This window comes from Phocoena sinus, chromosome 12 (assembly GCF_008692025.1).
Source record: "Phocoena sinus isolate mPhoSin1 chromosome 12, mPhoSin1.pri, whole genome shotgun sequence".
NCBI classification, from domain to species: domain Eukaryota; kingdom Metazoa; phylum Chordata; class Mammalia; order Artiodactyla; family Phocoenidae; genus Phocoena; species Phocoena sinus.
This window is the reverse complement of record NC_045774.1, coordinates 17,945,504-17,963,427: the sequence shown is the minus strand read 5'-3', so window position 1 is coordinate 17,963,427 and position 17,924 is coordinate 17,945,504. Positions and strand designations below refer to the sequence as shown.

The window sequence follows — 17,924 nt, the reverse complement described above, 5'->3', positions numbered from 1 at the left end:
ACTTAGAAGACTTGAACGTGTTTTTCATTTTTCACAACATTATGAAGTCATTTCTTTCGCAATAGCATTGGAAACATGTGATTTGAGGAATGACTTATTAGATGTGAACAGCAGAAGCTACTGGAAATTTTAATATATCCCAGTGGTGTAGCAGAAACACATTGCTTTAGATACTTCGAACTGTAGGTCTGTCTTCAGCAAGTATACGTTGAATACCTTCATATGCAAGGCACTATGCCAAATTCTGCAGGGCATCAAAAGGAGAGAGCCCTTGTTCTCAAGAAATTTACAGTCACATTAGAACAAGGCTTAAGACAAGTCAGAAATAACTACAGAACAAATGTACTATTCATGCCGGGCGGGGATAAAAAGCTATCAAGATTCAAAAGAGAAAAACTGTGTATGGTTTTAGGAATCAGGATAAACTTCATGAGGATGACAGTACTTGAGATGGAGAATAAACACCATCTAGATAGGTAGAGAAAAGGCAAGGGCACGAATCAGAAAGAAAATCACAAGCAAAAAAGTAGGTAAGCTCCAGGTATGTTTGGAGAACATTGAATGGCTCGGTTTATTTCCCACAGCGAGCTGAAGCAGGACAGCACTCTGGCAGATAGGGCCGGGAGGGTAGGTTGAGATATTTTGTGGAGTCTTAAAAACCTGAGTAAGAGTATAAGAGGAACTGTTGCGGACTTTTAAGATAGAGGTGATAGAATTAAAACTGTACCTTGTAAAATTTAGTTGAGTTGTGATAGAACAGTGACAGAGTGAAGGTGGGGAGATCTCTTGGGAATTGTAGTCTAGATGAATGGTGATAAAGGCCTGAACATAGGGTGATGGAAGTTGATTAGTAGTGGAAAGAAGGAAACAGAAACATTAGAATAGCGTAGGACTTTGCATCCCATCAGAGACATGTAAGTAAAGTGAAAGGGAAGAACCAAACTTGGGACTCATTTCAAGTATTGTTTCCCTAGGAGAACAGGGGTGTCATTAATATAAATAGTGCCATTAGAAGAATTTAGAGCCTTGGGGAAATGATGTATTTTGACTTTCCCTAGTGAGACATAATAGGAAAAAATTTTTATAAGCCTTTGGAAATGCATTCCAAGAGAAAAGAGGCCAGGGCTTGAAACAGACTTGAGATTGGCCACAGAGAAGGTAGCTGAAGACAAGAGAGGGTTTATTAGTATAATTTACAAGTATCCCTGTCATTACAGACAGAGCCGGGTAAAGGGAATATACCTGGCATCAAGTTAAGTATGAGCCAGATACCAGTTGTACAGTTTAATGAAAAACGCCTTAGATGAACGTTGGTTACAGTTAAAATCGCATTTAAAAAAAAATAAAGCTAAATTTTTATGGATTAAGGCTTTCATATGGACAGATGTGAAGGAAAAAAGTCTATCATACAATAAATTTGAAGGTAGCATCAGAGTACTTATAAAAGCATTTTTTTTAACGTAGAAAATTGAAAATACCCACTTTCCTGATTCTATCTACTCATGAATTATATTACCAAAGGAAGAAACAGCACCGTGAGAAAGGGTAGTAAGGGCTAAGATTGGAAAAGCAGCCAGGATACTAACAGAGAGCTGCACCAAAACCACAGAGATCATCCATCCAAAAACTCACTGAACTCGCTGGGATGACCTCAGCTCAGTTCTGATAAGTGTGGATTTGTCCCTCTGTGTTTCAAATGCAAGCAAAGGAAAAAATTGTTAGCATAAAAGTAAATTGTTTTTCTTTTCAATTAAAAGAAACTTAAAATTAAATATGCTGTAGATTTTATCTTTTTGCAGATTAACTATTTGGCAAAACTTATACCAAACAAAAAACATGATATTTTATAACTTGAGCAATCTCACAACATTTTAAATCGTTTCAGATATAAAAGATAATTCCTTCAGCCGATCACGGAGTTCAAGTGTAACCAGCATTGATAAAGAATCCCGAGAAGCAATCTCTGCTCTTCATTTCTGTGAAACTTTTACTCGAAAGGCAGATTCAGCCCCCTCCCCATGTTTGTGGGTTGGTACTACATTGGGAACAGTGCTTGTCATTGCACTGAACCTTCCCCCAGGAGGAGAGCAAAGACTTCTTCAGCCAGTAATTGCGTCTCCAAGTGGTATGTATGCTCTGGTGCTATACTTCTATTGAAGGTTTGCTTTAGTATAATTTAATAGAAGCCTTTGCTTTTCATTTTTGAATCAATCTAAGTCTGAATGGGGATAGTTATAGTCTTATGTTTTTAATTGAAGGAATACATGGAATAAGATTCCAGAATATCATTTACTTATACAGCCATTCAGGTTTTATATTTTTTTAATTCTAGAATCATGTCTAAAATGATTACTACAAAAGAAAATGAGAAAAACAAACAAACAAACAAAAACACTGTTGTTCTACTGCATTCTAGGATACCTCAGAATAGTATGTTCTATAAGCAAAAGGATGGTACATATTTAGAGAACAAACAGAAAAGTATATTTTTAAACATTATACACTTGACTATTTTTAATCTCTAAGTGTGAAGTCTTAAAATACATTAATTTTCTTCTTTGAAGAATTAGAAAAGGTGATTTAATAAAAAAAAGTTAAGAGGAACTAATTTACAGTCTTCCTATATTGAAAATGAGATTGAATTTTATCACATGTATGTGGAATCTGATAGGTCTTGAAATAATTGAGAATTCTGGTTTCCGTTACTAATCTATGCTGATCTAGATAGAAAAAAATAAAAACAAAAACATGGTTTTGCTTATTAGTGTATTTCTTGTTTATATAGTACATTTTAACAATACTTAGAATTTAGAATTAAAATGTAATTATGATTTCTAGTTCTGCCATTTCTGAACTACCTTTACATTAAAGGAACAGTTTGATTTATTCATCCAGCTCAATAATTTACTATATATTGCATACCTAGTTGTTAGAAAAAGTTACATAATGCTGAATTTCTTAACCAATCTCATTTCTTATTAGTAAACAAGTATATGTATTGGAAAAAAAAACTAGAAAGATGAAAATCAAAATGTTGATAGAAATTATCACTGAATAGTGGGATTGTGGGTAATTTTTATTCTTTTTACTGATTTGTAGTTTCTAAATTTTCTACAACAGACAGTTCGTGATAAGAAAATGTTTCCAATAAATAAAAAAGAGAGAGGGATTAAATATAAATAATCTATTAACTATATTAAAAAATATTTAAGATTTTTCCAACTAGCAATAAAGTCAAATTAGCTGTAAATCTACTTTGATATGAAATAATTTTCATGTGTAAGAAAGAACCTTTGGGTTTCTTTTCAATGTTGGAATCTTTGAGGTTTGTTTTTAATAGGATGCCTATTTTAAAATATAACAATGACATTTATATCATATTATCTGTATTGGAACTATGAGGAGAAGAGAGGTGTTTTCCAAGCAGGTGGGTTTCCATGCCTAAGAGCCTGAAATGGTCTATTTTGTCCCCAACTGTTTTTTGTTGTGGTTTTTTTTTGCCTTCAAGAGGAGAACTCAACAATTACCACTACCCTGCTGGAAAACATACTATAATCCTGCCAACTATAGGACAAGCATATATTTAAATATTGGTACATTTTTAGAAAAGCTACTTACTGGGATTACTATATCTCATATATGTTCATATGGACTATAAACCATTCCCAAATTAGCAAACCATTTAAAATAATTAAATTGTCTACTTTCCAAACCTGGACAATAGACTAACGCCAGATGTAGCAAATGAATTGCAGGATGCCCAGTTAAATTTGGACTTTAGATAACATATTTTTTAATATAAATATGTCCCATCTTTCTCTTTGGAAAACTAATGCAGAATTTGGGACACACTTATACTAAAAAAAGTATTGATTGTATATCTGAAATTCAGATTTAACCGGGCATCCTTTATTTTATCTGGCCACCCTGCAATAGACAAAATACATAAATGTGAAGAGGAAAGGAAAATTTTGTCTTCTAAGAAAAATTTTGACAGAACACTGGGATCTCTTCCTCTTAGAAACAAAAGAATATAATATATGGATAATTTTTTGCAAAATATAAGTATAAAGTAATAAAATATGAAAAAAATCTTCTAAAATAAAAACTGAATTGCTAAATCGGTTCTATACCCTCCCTTCTATTGCTTTCCAAATCCTTAATAATATCATTTAGCTTACTTAGAAATGAGCATAAATCATATTTACCTATTCAAGGATATGGAGGAAAGGGAGTCCCGTTAATTAAAGTAAATCAAGAACTATAACTACTAATTTAAGACTGTAAGTTGACCAAAGCAATGTCTTGAGTGTATTTGACTTTTACTGGTAAATAGTTTTTTTGAAGTAATGTTTAGAAATATGTGGAAACTTTTTTTCTCATTGACCCTGTAGATCAGTTCTGTCCATTAAAAATGCAGTGTGAGCCACATATAGTATTCTAAATTTTCTAGTAGCTGTTTTTAAAAAAGTAAAAAAAAAAAAAAAAGTGAAATTAATTTTAGTAACATATTTCATTTAGCCCAGTCTATCCAAAATACTATCATTTTAGCATGTAATCAGTATTTTTATATCATTTCTCTTTGGAAAACTAATGCAGAATTTGGGACACACTTATACTAGAAAAAGTATTGATTGTATATCTGAAATTCAGATTTAACCGGGCATCCTTTATTTTATCTGGCCACCCTGCAATAGACAAAATACATAAATGTGAAGAGGAAAGGAAAATTTTGTCTTCTAAGAAAAATTTTGACAGAACACTGGGAAACAAATTTTCTTGTAATTTTTTCTTTGTACTAAGCCTTCAAATCCAGCATGTATTTCACTCTTAAAACATGCCACAATTTGGACCATCCACACTTCAAGTGGCTAGTGGCTGCCATATTGGACCGTGCAGCTCTAGATGCCATCTGCTTACTCTCATACTCAATGGTAGTACACTTGCAAGGTATGAGACCTAGTTCCACTCATCCTAGTGTTTATCTGTTTGGTAGCAATTATAGTAGCGCTTATTTATTTGGTAGCACTTAACTGGTATCTTTTTCCAGATTCAAATATCATGCTTGAAGTTTGAATCCTATCAGTGAGCCAGTGTACAATTTCGGTTCAGTATACATTCTACATATTTTTGAGTGTCTAGTATGTGTCAGAGTTGGAATAAACATATTTACTGTGGGATTAAAATATTTTTTATTTACTAAAATTACAATTTTAGGTACTATATTGAGGTTAAAAGGGGCAGTCCTGAGAATGGCATTCCTGGATTCCACAGGCTGCTTAATGCCACCCGCATATGAATCCTGGAAAGAGCACAATGTTCCTGAAGAGAAGGATGAAAAGGAGAAATTGAAAAAACGAAGACCTGTCTCTGTATCTCCCTCCTCTTCTCAGGAAATTAGTGAAAACCAGTATGCAGTGATATGTTCTGAAAAGCAAGCAAAAGTAATCTCACTGCCAACTCAGAACTGTGCTTATAAGCAAAACATTACAGAGACCTCATTTGTTCTTCGTGGAGATATTGTATCATTGAGTAACAGTATCTGCCTTGCCTGCTTCTGTGCCAATGGACACATTATGACTTTTAGGTAAGAGTTAGATATTTTCTTTTTTTAAACATTTCCTCCCTCAACACATAATGTTGCAGAATTATATTCAGTTTGAAAGAAAGGCTTTTATTTGTTTACAGTCTTATACACTGAGAATTTATTTTCATTCAGTTCATAGTGAACAAGTATGTGAGGAAAACAAATCAGTTTTATCTCCCACTCAGGTACACTAAATCAGAAGGTTTATAAGTTCCCTGCTATTTTTACCTCCTCTAGTATTTGTTCAAGACTAAAACCTACCTGTTTATTAACAAGTTTTTTATTTTTTTCTCAAGTTTGCCAAGTTTAAGACCTCTATTGGATGTGTATTACTTGCCCCTTACCAATATGCGGATAGCCAGAACGTTCTGCTTCACCAACAATGGACAAGCATTATATCTTGTTTCACCTACAGAAATCCAGAGACTCACTTACAGTCAAGAGACCTGTGAAAATCTTCAGGTAAATAACAAAAATATTACTATAATTTCTTCAGAGGTGAAATATTGTCTAAGGTCCCTTATATTGTCCATCCCTTATACTCACAGCAGTGAACAAATGAGCCTACATGAGAATACTCAAAGCCTTTCTTGAGAGTTTGAGAGCACATGTTTTGAGATTGGTGATAAAGTGTCTTCATCAAACTCTTGTTATAAGAGGGACTCCATCTCCTTGATCCATATTTTTTCTCTCCAGTGATGTCAAAGAAATACAAAATACTACATACATTTTATACCCACTTTCCACATAGAATAAATATCTATTATACAGAAACAAAAAAATCCTTTTTAAAGACCTACGTTAATGTGAAGATAATTGTATCTCTTTTAGAGCAAATGTGTCATTCCTTCTCATACTCTGTAGTCATGAGGATGTATATGCATTATAAGAAAAAATAAGATTTGATAGGTTTCCTCTGAATATTTTTGTTCATCTATTTGTGAGAGATTACAAATTCTTTAAATACAAAACTACATCTTTTTTAAATATCGAGTGCTTTATTTGCTTGCATATATATTAGAAATGATCGGTTTAGCGTCAACTTTTAAAATAAAAGTGCTCTTAAAATGTTGGAGCTAAAATATTAATCGATATTTGATATTTAGAGGAAACCGTTATTTAAGGGAACTTCATAGTGAAAGTTTTTGCAATTTATCAGCCGTATTTTCCTGGTTTATAAATTTGAATTTGTGGCTTATTTTTAGCACATGAGCTTTAGAGTCAAGAAGACTGAATTTAAGTCCTAGCCATGCTAGTTACACAATTATGTGACGTTAGACAGGTTTCTGTGTCTGAGCTTCATTCTCTTTAAAATGAGGATAGAAATAACATCTAATGTCATAGGGTCTGATGTAAATTAAAGGAGATAATACTCGTAAAGTGCTTATTATTAGCACAGTGCTTAGTACTGAATATATGTTCAGTGTCAGATGTTTGTGTTATTTCAGTAAGGTAGAATATACTAGAAACATACTCTTAAATGATATCATTATAAATCTTGAGAGTGAAACAAAATTACATATCTGATATATTAAATTCCCATTTACATTTGGGTGGATGTGTTTTTTTAAAGATTCCTAAATTTCTGAATTAAAATTATGCTTTTTATGGGAAAGGTAGAATTTTCCTGTAGTGTTTTCTTTCATTAGTAAAATGTTACTATATTAAGAAATAATATGGACAATTGAATATATTCTTAATTCATTTCAGTCTGAAATGTGGTCTTAATTTAACTACTCAAAATTCTACACTTCATCACTTTTCTGGAATCAATTTATTCTATCCTTGGATCAGTGTTTTATTATTTTAGTAAGAATCAATAGCAGCTACAGCAACTTTACCTATTTATGTTTAAATGAACTGGTCACTTAATAGTACACTCAATTTATCTTGATAACTGTCTGCTATATACCTTCACGATATGGTAAGTGAGAAATGAACTCTGTTCAAGGACCTTGTGATAGAATGTTTTCTTTGGGCAATATTGGCGTTTTATATACCTCTGTATTTTTAGTGCCTAAAAATAATGCCGTGTTAAAAACCTGTTGACTAATGAACTCTGTGGTTTCCAGAGAACCCTATTACATTGTGCATTTATTTAACTTTAACCAAAAAAAAATTAGGAAGATGTTTATAAACATTAATGGAATTTTTAGCCAAGATGGAATAATAGGAACCAGATTAACCCTCCTGCCTGAAACAACAAAGCATACACAAATATGAAATAATAGTTTTCAAGATCCTAGACATCAGGCAGTGAAATGAAAGTAATCCCTGAGAGACAGGAAACAAAAGAGGTGCCCCAGCATTCATGCCTTGATAGAGTTTCCAGAACATTGCAGAGAGAGAACACTAGAGATCTACAAAGGGTGCAAGAGTACTCCGTAGAGTTCTGTTCAGCATATACGTATGGATAAACTCTCTGGCCAGAGAAAGAACCATCTGAAAGGAATAGAGGATTAGAGGGAAACATGCCTTTTCCCAACAGCCAGATGGGAAAAACTTATAATTCATTTATGAGTGTTTTAGTTTCCTAAGGCTGCTGTAACAAATCACCACAAACTTGGTGTCCAGAAACAACATAAATTTATTCTCTTACACTTCTGAAAATTAGAGGTCTGAAATAAGTTTCACTAAGCCAAAATCTAGAGAAGAATCTGTTCTTTGCCTCTTCCATCTTCTTGTAGCTGCCTGCATCCCTTGGCTAGGGGCCGCATTACTCCACTCTCTGCCTCCCAGGTCACATTGCCACCTCCTCTTGTGTGTGTCCAATCTCCCTCTGCCTCTCTTTTTAAAAAGACACTTGTAATTGGATTTAGGACTCATCCAGATGATTCAAGATAATTTGCTCGTGGCAAAATACTTCATTACATCTACACAGACCCTTTTTTCCTTACAAGGTAACATTTATAGTTTCCAGGGATTAGGACCTGATGCCTTTAGATGACCATTTTTCAGCAGACTTCAATGGGAAATTGGATAAAGTACTCAGGAAGGTCTTGGCTCATTAGGGAGGAATACTTAGCCTTAAACTGAGCACTGCTCCAGAGTTGCCTAACAAATCATGAAAGCAAGACCCAAAAGGGTCAGAATGTTTCCTAGTATCCCAGAATGAAGCTGAAGATGACTCACAGTAAATTAAAAATATTCAACACCCAACAAAATAAACATCATAATGTCTGGCATCCCGTCAAATGACCAAGCATGCAAAAAGATAAGGCAGCATGACCCATAATGAGAAGACTAATCAATCAATAGAAACCAAGACATAACTGACACAGACACTAAAATTAGCGCAAAAAGACATTAAAGCAATTATAACTGTATTTCATGTGTTTAAAAAGTTAAGTAGGAATATAGAAGATATAGAGGCCAAAGTTGAACTTCTAGAGATGAAAATCCACAGTGTTAGAGTTGAAAAATATACTGGATGAAATTAACAACAGATTAGACATTACAGAAGAAAAGGTTAGGTAACTTGAAAGCACAGCAATAGAAAAAAGCAATTGAGCATTTATACTTGGAAAATTTATAGCGCTGAAACACCTATATTATAAAACAGTATATTAGAAAAGTTCTCATCAAACCAGTGACTTCAGCTTCTACCTTAAGAAAGAGAAAAAGAAGAGCAAGTTAAACCCAAAGTAAACAGAAGAAAGAAAATAATAAATATCCAAGTGGAAATCAATGAAATAGAAAACAGGGAAGCAATAGGAAAACATCAATGAAACCAAAAGCTTGAGCTCTAAAACCAGTAAAATTGGTCTCAAGCCAGACTGATTATGAAGAGAGAAGTGACTTACCACTATCAAGAATGAGAGAAGTGACTACTGTAGATTCTACAAATGTTAAAATGGATAATAAGGAAATATTATGAACAACTTTAGGCCAATAAATTAAAAAACCTGGATGAAATGGGCAAATTCCTTGTGAGACACATATTACCAAAGTTCACTCAAGAAAAAATAAATAACCCAAAGAGTACTATAGGGAAATTGAAGTTAGAAACCTTGGACAAAGAAAATTCCGGGCCCATGTGGCTTCGCTGGTGAATTCTATCAACATTTCAGCAAGAAATAGTACCAGTTCTATACAAAACTCTTCCAAAAATTAAAGTGGGGAAATGCTTCCCAACTTGTTAATGGTAGGTTCATAGAATATGGTACCAAAACCAGACAAAGATTTTAAAGTAAAGAAAATTGCTTATAGACCAATATACTTCACAAATATAGATGTTAAAATTCTAAAGGAAATTTTAGCAAATTGAATCCAGCGGTATATCAGAAGGATAATTCTGGTCATGATAATTCATCATGACCAAGTAGGATTTATCCCGGGAACATGGAGTTGACTTCACATTTCTAAATCGGTCCATGGAATTCACCATATTAGTAAACTAAAAAAGTAGGAAGCAGTTGACAAAATCTAACATCCATTCCTGATTTAAAAATAGTCAAACAAGGAATAAGTGGGAACATAAAGGGCATCTAGGGAAAATCTACACCTAACGTAATACTCACTGTTGAGATACTGAATTCTTTTTTCCTTAAAATCGGAAGCTAGAAAGGGATGTTCCCTCTCAACACTTCTATTCAGTGTTGTATTTAAGGTTCTAGCCAGTGCATTCAGGCAAGAAAAAGAAAGAAAAGTCATCTCGATCGGAAGGGAAAAAATAAGCCTGTTGTTATTCACAGGTGACACGATCACCTATATAGGAAATCCAATGAAATCTACTTCTAAACACTACTAGAATTTGACAAGGATGCAGGGTATGAGATCAATATGGGGAAGAAATTTATTTCTTTACTAGCAATGGACATTTGGAAATGAAAATTTTTAAAACACCACTTATAATAGGAACGAAAAATATGAAATACTTTGGGATAAATCTAACAAAAAATATGAATGATTTCTACATTGAAATTCACAAAATATTGAAAGAAACTGTTAATAACCTGAATAAATTGAAATATGTTCTTGGGTCACAAAACTCAATATTAGGATATTGATTCTCCCAAAATTGACCTATAGATTCAAGGCAATCCAAAACAAAATCCAAGTGGGATTTTTTTTTTGTAGGAATTGACAAGTTTACTTGAAAATTCATGGAAATGTATGGGAGTAGGCAGAATAGCAGAAAAAAGAATAAAGTTGAAGGGCTAACACTACCTGATTTTAAGAACTATTATAAAGCTACAGTGATCAAAAGAGCATGATATTGGCATCAAATTAGATAAATAAATCAATGGAACAGAGTAGAGAGTCTAGAAGTGAACCCACACATACCTGGACAACTGATTATTTTTGTTTCTTGAAGTATAGTTGATGTATAATATTATGTAAGTTGTAAGTGTACAATATAGTGATTCACAATTTTTAAAGGTTATATTCCACTTATATTATTATAAAATATTAGCTATATTCTGTGTGTTGTACAGTATATCCTTTTAGCTTATTTTATACGTTATAGTTTTTACCTCTTAATCCCCTATCCCTGTGTTGCCCCTGTCCCCTTCCATCTCCCCACTGGTAACCACTGGTTTGCTCTCTATATCTGTGAGTCTGCTTTTTTGTTATATTCGCTAGTATGTTGTATTTTTTAGATTCCACATATAAATGATATCATACAGTATTTGTCTTTGCCTGACTTATTTCACTTAGCATAATGCCCTCCAGGTCCATCCATGTTGCTGCAAATGGCAAAATTCCATTCTTTTTTATGGCTGAGTAGTATTCCTGTGTGTGTGTGTGTGTGTGTGTGTGTGTGTGTGTGTGTGTGTGTGTGTGTTGCATCTTCTTTATCCATTCATCTGTTGATGGACACTGAGGTTGCTTCCATATCTTGGCAGTTGTAAATAATGCTGCTGTGCATGTATCTTTTCAAATCAGTGTTTTTTGTTTTCCTCAGATATGTAACCAGGAGTGGAATTACTGGGTCATGTGATAGGTCTATTTTTAGTTTTTTGAGAAACCTCCATACTGCTTTCTACCATGGCTGTACCAATTTACATTCCCACCAGCATTCCTAGTGTACAGGAGCTCCTTTTTCTCCACATGGGCAACTGATTTTGACAAAGACAATGCAATGGAGAAAGAATTGCCTTTTCAACAAATTATGCCAGAAAATTGGATGTTAAAATGCAAAAAAAAAAAAAATGAGCTTTGATCCATGCCTCTCACTATATACAAAAATTGATGGATCAAAATGGATCATAGACCTACATGTAAATCCTAATACTGTAACACTTCTAGAGGGAACCTAAGAGAAGATCTTTGTTAACTTGAGTTGGGCAAAGATTTCTTAGCTATGACACCATAAAAGAACAAACTGATAATTTCAACATCAACAAAATTTAAAACTTCTGCTCTTCAAAAGACACTTAGGAAATAAAAAGATAATCCATAGACTGGAAGAAAATCTTGGCAATGTATCTGGTAAAGGATCTGTATCTAGAATATGTAAAGAACTCTTAAAGCTCAATAGAAAGAAGACAGACAACTCAGTAAAAACATGGGCAAAATATTTGGACAAATGCTTCACCATGAAGAGATGCTTGACATCATTAGTCATTAGAGAACTGCAAAGTAAAACCACAATGAGATATTGTTAAACTCTTACTAGAAAGGCTAAAATTAAAAAAAATACCATGCTAAGTTTTGACAAGGATGTAGAGAATCTAGAACTCTAATACACGTCTGATAGGAATGAAAAAACAAAAACAATACAACCACTTTGGAAAACAGCTTAGCAGTTTTGTAAAAAGTCAAACATCAATGAATGAAAGACATAGTCATTCTACTCCTAGTTTTTTAACCCAAGAGAGAAGTAAATTTATATTCATAGCTGTTTTATTTGTACTAGTCAGAAACTGGAAGTTACCCAAGTGTCCATCAACAGATGAATGCATGATCAAATTATAGTATATCCATACAGTAGAATACAACTCAGCAATAAAAAAGAGTGAAATGTTGGTAACATTCAGTGTCATGGATGAATCTCAAAACAGTTATGCTGAGTGAAATAAGCCAAGCAAAGAAGTGTACACATTGTATGATTCTATTTACATAAAACTAAAGAAAATACAAATTAATTTGTGGTGAGAGAAAGCAGATTGGCAGTTACTTAGAGATAGGAGGTCGAGGAGGGGGTTGAGAGAAGGTTTTACAGAGAGACACAAGGAAATGCAAGTGATGGATATTCACTTTCTTGATGGTGGTCATGATTTTACGGGCACATGTGTATGTCAAAACTTGGCAATTTTTACACTTTAAGTATATGCAGTTTATTATGTCAATTACCTCAAAACTATTTTTAAAAACTTTTTATTAGCATTAAAGTGCAGTTAGGGGCTTCCCTGGTGGTGCAGTGGTTGAGAGTCCACCTGCCAATGCAGGGAATACGGGTTCGTGCCCCGGTCCGGGAAGATCCCACATGCCGTGGAGCGGCTGGGCCCGTGAGCCATGGCCGCTGAGCCTGCGCATCCGGAGTCTGTGCTCCGCAACGGGAGAGGCCACAACAGTGAGAGGCCCGCGTACAGCAAAAAAAAAAAAAAAAAAAAAAAGTAGATGTTAGACAGTTGGATTTCATTTGTCATTTGTGTTTATAAGCTTAAGTGGTAAGTCAAAAGTATCTGAAACTAATATTATAAATCAACTGTACTTCAATTTAAGAAAAAAGAGTAGTGACAAACAAAGCACTTACATTGACTCATTCATGAAATTAGTCCTATATTTTACCACTTAAGTTAGTCAAAAGTATATGTTTATGGATCGAAATACTTAAATTTCTTTCTACAGCATTATTCTAACCATATCTTGAGTGAAAACACAAGGAAAATTTACAAGTTGTCTTTCAAATTGATGACTTGATTTATCTGTGAAACTTAAATAAAACTTACCATAATCATAAAGAGGTGGAACATACCGATTAATTCAGTTTAAATAATTAAGTTAATAACTGTTCTAAGCACCTCAAGATTGTAACTTATAAACAAAACCCCAGGTGTTCACTGTAAAAAATCGATGACAGTTGAACTGTTTAGGTTCCCTTGAATATATTATGCAGCAATACTGAAATTTATTACTGTGCTTATCTTGGAAGATATTTATGTAGTCTCAATATTCTTATAACAGAGAGTTTTCTTAATCAAAGTTATTAAAATCAGTGATTATTTGATGTAATAAAAAGAGTTTAGTTATTATAAATAACACTGCTGTGAATATTGGTGTTTTCATTTTCTTCAGATATATACTGAAGAAAGTGGAATTTTGGATCATAAGGTAGTTCTGTTTTTAGTTTTTTGAAGAACTTCCATACTGTTTTCCATAGTGGCTGCACCAATTCACATTCCCACCAAGAGTGCACTATGGTTTCCTCTCCTCCACACCCTTACCATCATTCTTTATTTGTAGGCTTTTTGATGATAGCCATTCTGACAGCAACCAAGATATGGAAGCAACCTAAGTGTCCCATCAGCAGGTGAACGGATAAAGAAGATGTGATAGATAGATAGATAGATAGATAGATAGATAGATAGATACATGCATACATACATACACACACACACATACAATGGAGTACTACTTAAACATAAAAAAGAATGAAATTTTTCCAGTTGCAACAACACATATGGACCTGGAGGGTATTGTGCTAAGTGAAATAAGTCAGACAGAGAAAAACATACTGTACATTATCACTTATGTGTGGAATCTAAAAAATAAAACAAATGAATGAATATAACAAAACAGAAACAGACTCACAGATAGAGAAAACAAACTAGTGGTTACCAGTGGGGAGAGGGAAGAAGGGAGGGACAATATAAGGGTAAGGGATTAAGAGGTACAAACAACTATGTATAAAATAAATAAGCTCTAAGGATATATTGTACAGTACAGAGAATATAGCCAATATTTTGTAATAACTTTAAATGGAGTATAATCTATACAAATATTTAATCACTCTGTTGTACATCTGAAACTAATATTATAAATCAACTGTACTTCAATTTAAGAAAAAAGAGTAGTGACAAACAAAGCACTTACATTGACTCATTCATGAAATTAGTCCTATATTTTACCACTTAAGCTTATAAACACAAATGACAAATTAAATCCAACTGTCTAACATCAAACAAGTATACTTGTTTCTATATATTCATATTTTAGAGTAGTTTAAAAGTTCCAGACATCGTTTCAGACATACAGTTTCCCATTACTAGATGTAGAGAAATATCACAGATAGTACAAATCTATTTCGATTTCACCAACATGTATTAGTCATTAAAGTTAAGTGTTCTAAAGCATAAATTTATCATAATTAAAATCCTTATTTAGATACAAGTGAAAAAATACCTATAGATACTATTTTATATTCTTGAAATATGTACGTTTTTAACATCAATACTTCTCCCCAAATCCTAATACTAACTGCAGACAGTGCAGACTCATTAAGAAATACCTAATTTTTTTTTTTACATTTTTATTGGAGTATAATTGCTTTACAATGGTGTGTTAGTTTCTGCTTTATAACAAAGTGAATCAGTTATACATATACATATGTTCCCATATCTCTTCCCTCTTGCATCTCCCTCCCTCCCACCCTCCCTATCACACCCCTCCAGGCGGTCACAAAGCGCCTAGCTGATCTCCCTGTGCTATGCGGGCACTTCCTTCAAAGATATCTATTCACAATGTTAATCTAATGATAAATGACTTGCATATTTTCTAATTTGTTTCATCCCTATGTGAAAGGAGATATTTAGTGTATACATCATTGAGTGTCTGATCTTGGAATTGTATGTTATCTTCAGTTTATTAAAGATAATCTTCATTATCTTTAATCCTGGTAACGTTCCCGAGAGGTAAGTATTTTTATCACTTCTTTATAAAGTTGAGGAAGCCAGTTCCCTGGGAGACTGATTTGCCTAAGCTTCCTCTGCAAGTAAAAGTCAGAGGTGAGTGTCAAACCCAGGTCCACGTGGTTCCAAAGTTTATACTCATTCCAGTACACTGTAGTGATTCTTGATTTATAACTGTAATCTTTGGATTTTTAAATTTCTTAACTTTACATTTGTAAGATTGCAAGCTCATTAAACACCAAATAAATTAAGAGCTGTAAACCATAATTCTAAAGTGAGGTAAATGTCAAAAAACATTTTTATGCTGTGACTCTATATATATATATGTCATATTACTCTTGATTTAGCATAAAAGACACTCAAATGGTAGCTGTTTGCCATTTGTTTTATCAATTTAATAGATACAGTTTAAATTAGAATCTGTGAAGTACAGTATAAAAAAGATTGGAAATATGCCTAAAATCATCTTCTTTATATAGGCTAATATAAATTTGAATTAAATAATAGGTATTAGTATATTCTATGGTGGGTTTTAGCAAGTTTGATTTATTGACTTCAGGAAATTTTTCGTTCTACTTTTACTCCACTTTATAGAAATCCAGAGGAAGAGAATGAAAATGTAAAGCCTTCAATCCACTTCAACATTATAAATGAAACTCTGTGTTGTATAGTGTTAATATATATCTCCTTTCATTTATAATCTGGTTGGAGAGACAGCATTAATATGGATAATACTGGGAATTCCCTCATGGTTCAACGGTTAAGACTCCGTTCTCTCACTGCCGTGGGCCCGGGTTCAATCCCTGGTTGGGGAACTAAGATCCCACAAGCTGCGCGGTGCGGCCAAAAATATATATATGTGTACAGATATACCTAAATGTAAAATCTTTGGACATCCTTTATTAACTTTCTTAGCCCAGCCCTAAGGAAGAAACTCTAAAAAATACATACTTTAGCTCCAACTGTAATAATGTAATATCAGAATACAACAGAACTACCTGGAACCAGTGGTGTACTTGTCCTTTGTATCATAGCTACTTCTCTTTAATGGGCAGAAATGCAATCCCAAAGCCTCACTATAATTTTATTTTGCTTCCAAAGCTTCCCAAAACTGCCTTGCAAATAATATTACTACCATCCTTTTTTTTTATAGAAACTCCTCTTCCCTCTTTATGTGTTATCTACAAAGTCAGTAAGATGTCAGCAATTTTTCTTGTCTCCTGACTTACTTTTACCATTTCTGTGCTCTGAAAAATATTGACAAAAATTTCAGAAAACTCTGACAATATAAAAAGAAGTCTTGGGCTTCCCTGTTGGCGCAGTGGTTGAGAGTCCGCCTGCTGATGCAGGGGACACGGGTTCGTGCCCTGGTCCGGGAAGATCCCACATGCCGCGGAGCAGCGGGGTCCGTGAGCCGTGGCCCCTGAGCCTGCGCGTCCAGAGCCTGTGCTCCGCGGCGGGAGAGACCACGGCAGTGAGAGGCCCGTGTACCGCAAAAAAAAAAAAAAAAAAAAAAAAAGAAGTCTTTCCATCTCCCTGCCAGATTTCTGAAATTCCAGGTTTATGTTGGCATAATTCTCTTCCCAGCATTTGTTTATGAAAAAAGAAATATGTATGTCTTTCTAAACTACTAATTTTCTGACTCAGCTATTTTGGATAATTCCAAGACTGTGTATCATCATTACACTGGACTTTTCAACTTGCTAATAGATTTTCTTCTTTCTAATTTAAGAAGACCTAGTTATTAATCCAGTTACCAATTCCTGATAAGAGTTATATGAACACTTCGTCATTAAGATTGGAATCTCCTTACAATTTAAGCAGGAATATCATCTTTGCTTAAAATGTGAAAAAAGTAATCTAGCCAAAGTAGCAAGCAGCAAGTTATTCTTAGTCAAGTTAGTCTTAATAACTTACTGTTTGACCAAGTCAGAATGTTCTAGATCTGATCATTTGAAGTGTACTCATTGTTTGTGAACCTCAACAGGTAATGTAAGTTTGAGTTAAAGAGTTTACAGTGATGGTTTTGTGAATTATAGTTTAGTGTCCCTGAAGCTTTAACAATTACAATTTGTTTTGATTTTAAAGGAAATGTTGGGTGAACTCTTCACTCCTGTAGAAACACCTGAAGCACCAAACAGGGGATTCTTTAAAGGCTTGTTTGGAGGTGGTGCACAATCTCTTGATAGAGAAGAACTATGTAAGTTGATTTATTTAATTTGGATAATATGTCTATAAAACAGAAACATCCAAGCCATATAAATTTTTCTTACATGTATAAATTATGTTCACCTTTTTCCTCTCTGTCACAACAATTGATAGACCCAAGTTTTTGCAAAATACATAAAATTATATTCTGCCATATTCTAACTCAAGTCAGGGGAATAGTTTACTCTGGAAACCAAAATCGGAATGGCTTCAGGTGACTAAAAAGGAATATTCACAGCTTTAAATGAATAATTTTCAAAATTGTTTTGACT

General features: G+C 33.7%; 1 protein-coding gene across 4 annotated transcripts in view; it reads left to right on the top strand.

Annotated features, from left to right (window-relative positions):
* Positions 1-17,924, top strand: part of STXBP5 (syntaxin binding protein 5) — a 170,029-nt gene that overhangs the window by 136,730 nt on the left and 15,375 nt on the right. For all 4 annotated transcript variants that reach the window (XM_032650692.1, XM_032650690.1, XM_032650691.1 and 1 more), the window contains 4 exons: positions 1,886-2,125; positions 5,218-5,587; positions 5,884-6,049; positions 17,533-17,644. In XM_032650692.1, coding sequence (XP_032506583.1) covers positions 1,886-2,125; positions 5,218-5,587; positions 5,884-6,049; positions 17,533-17,644 — 888 coding nt within the window. The remainder of the gene's footprint in view (positions 1-1,885; positions 2,126-5,217; positions 5,588-5,883; positions 6,050-17,532; positions 17,645-17,924) is intronic.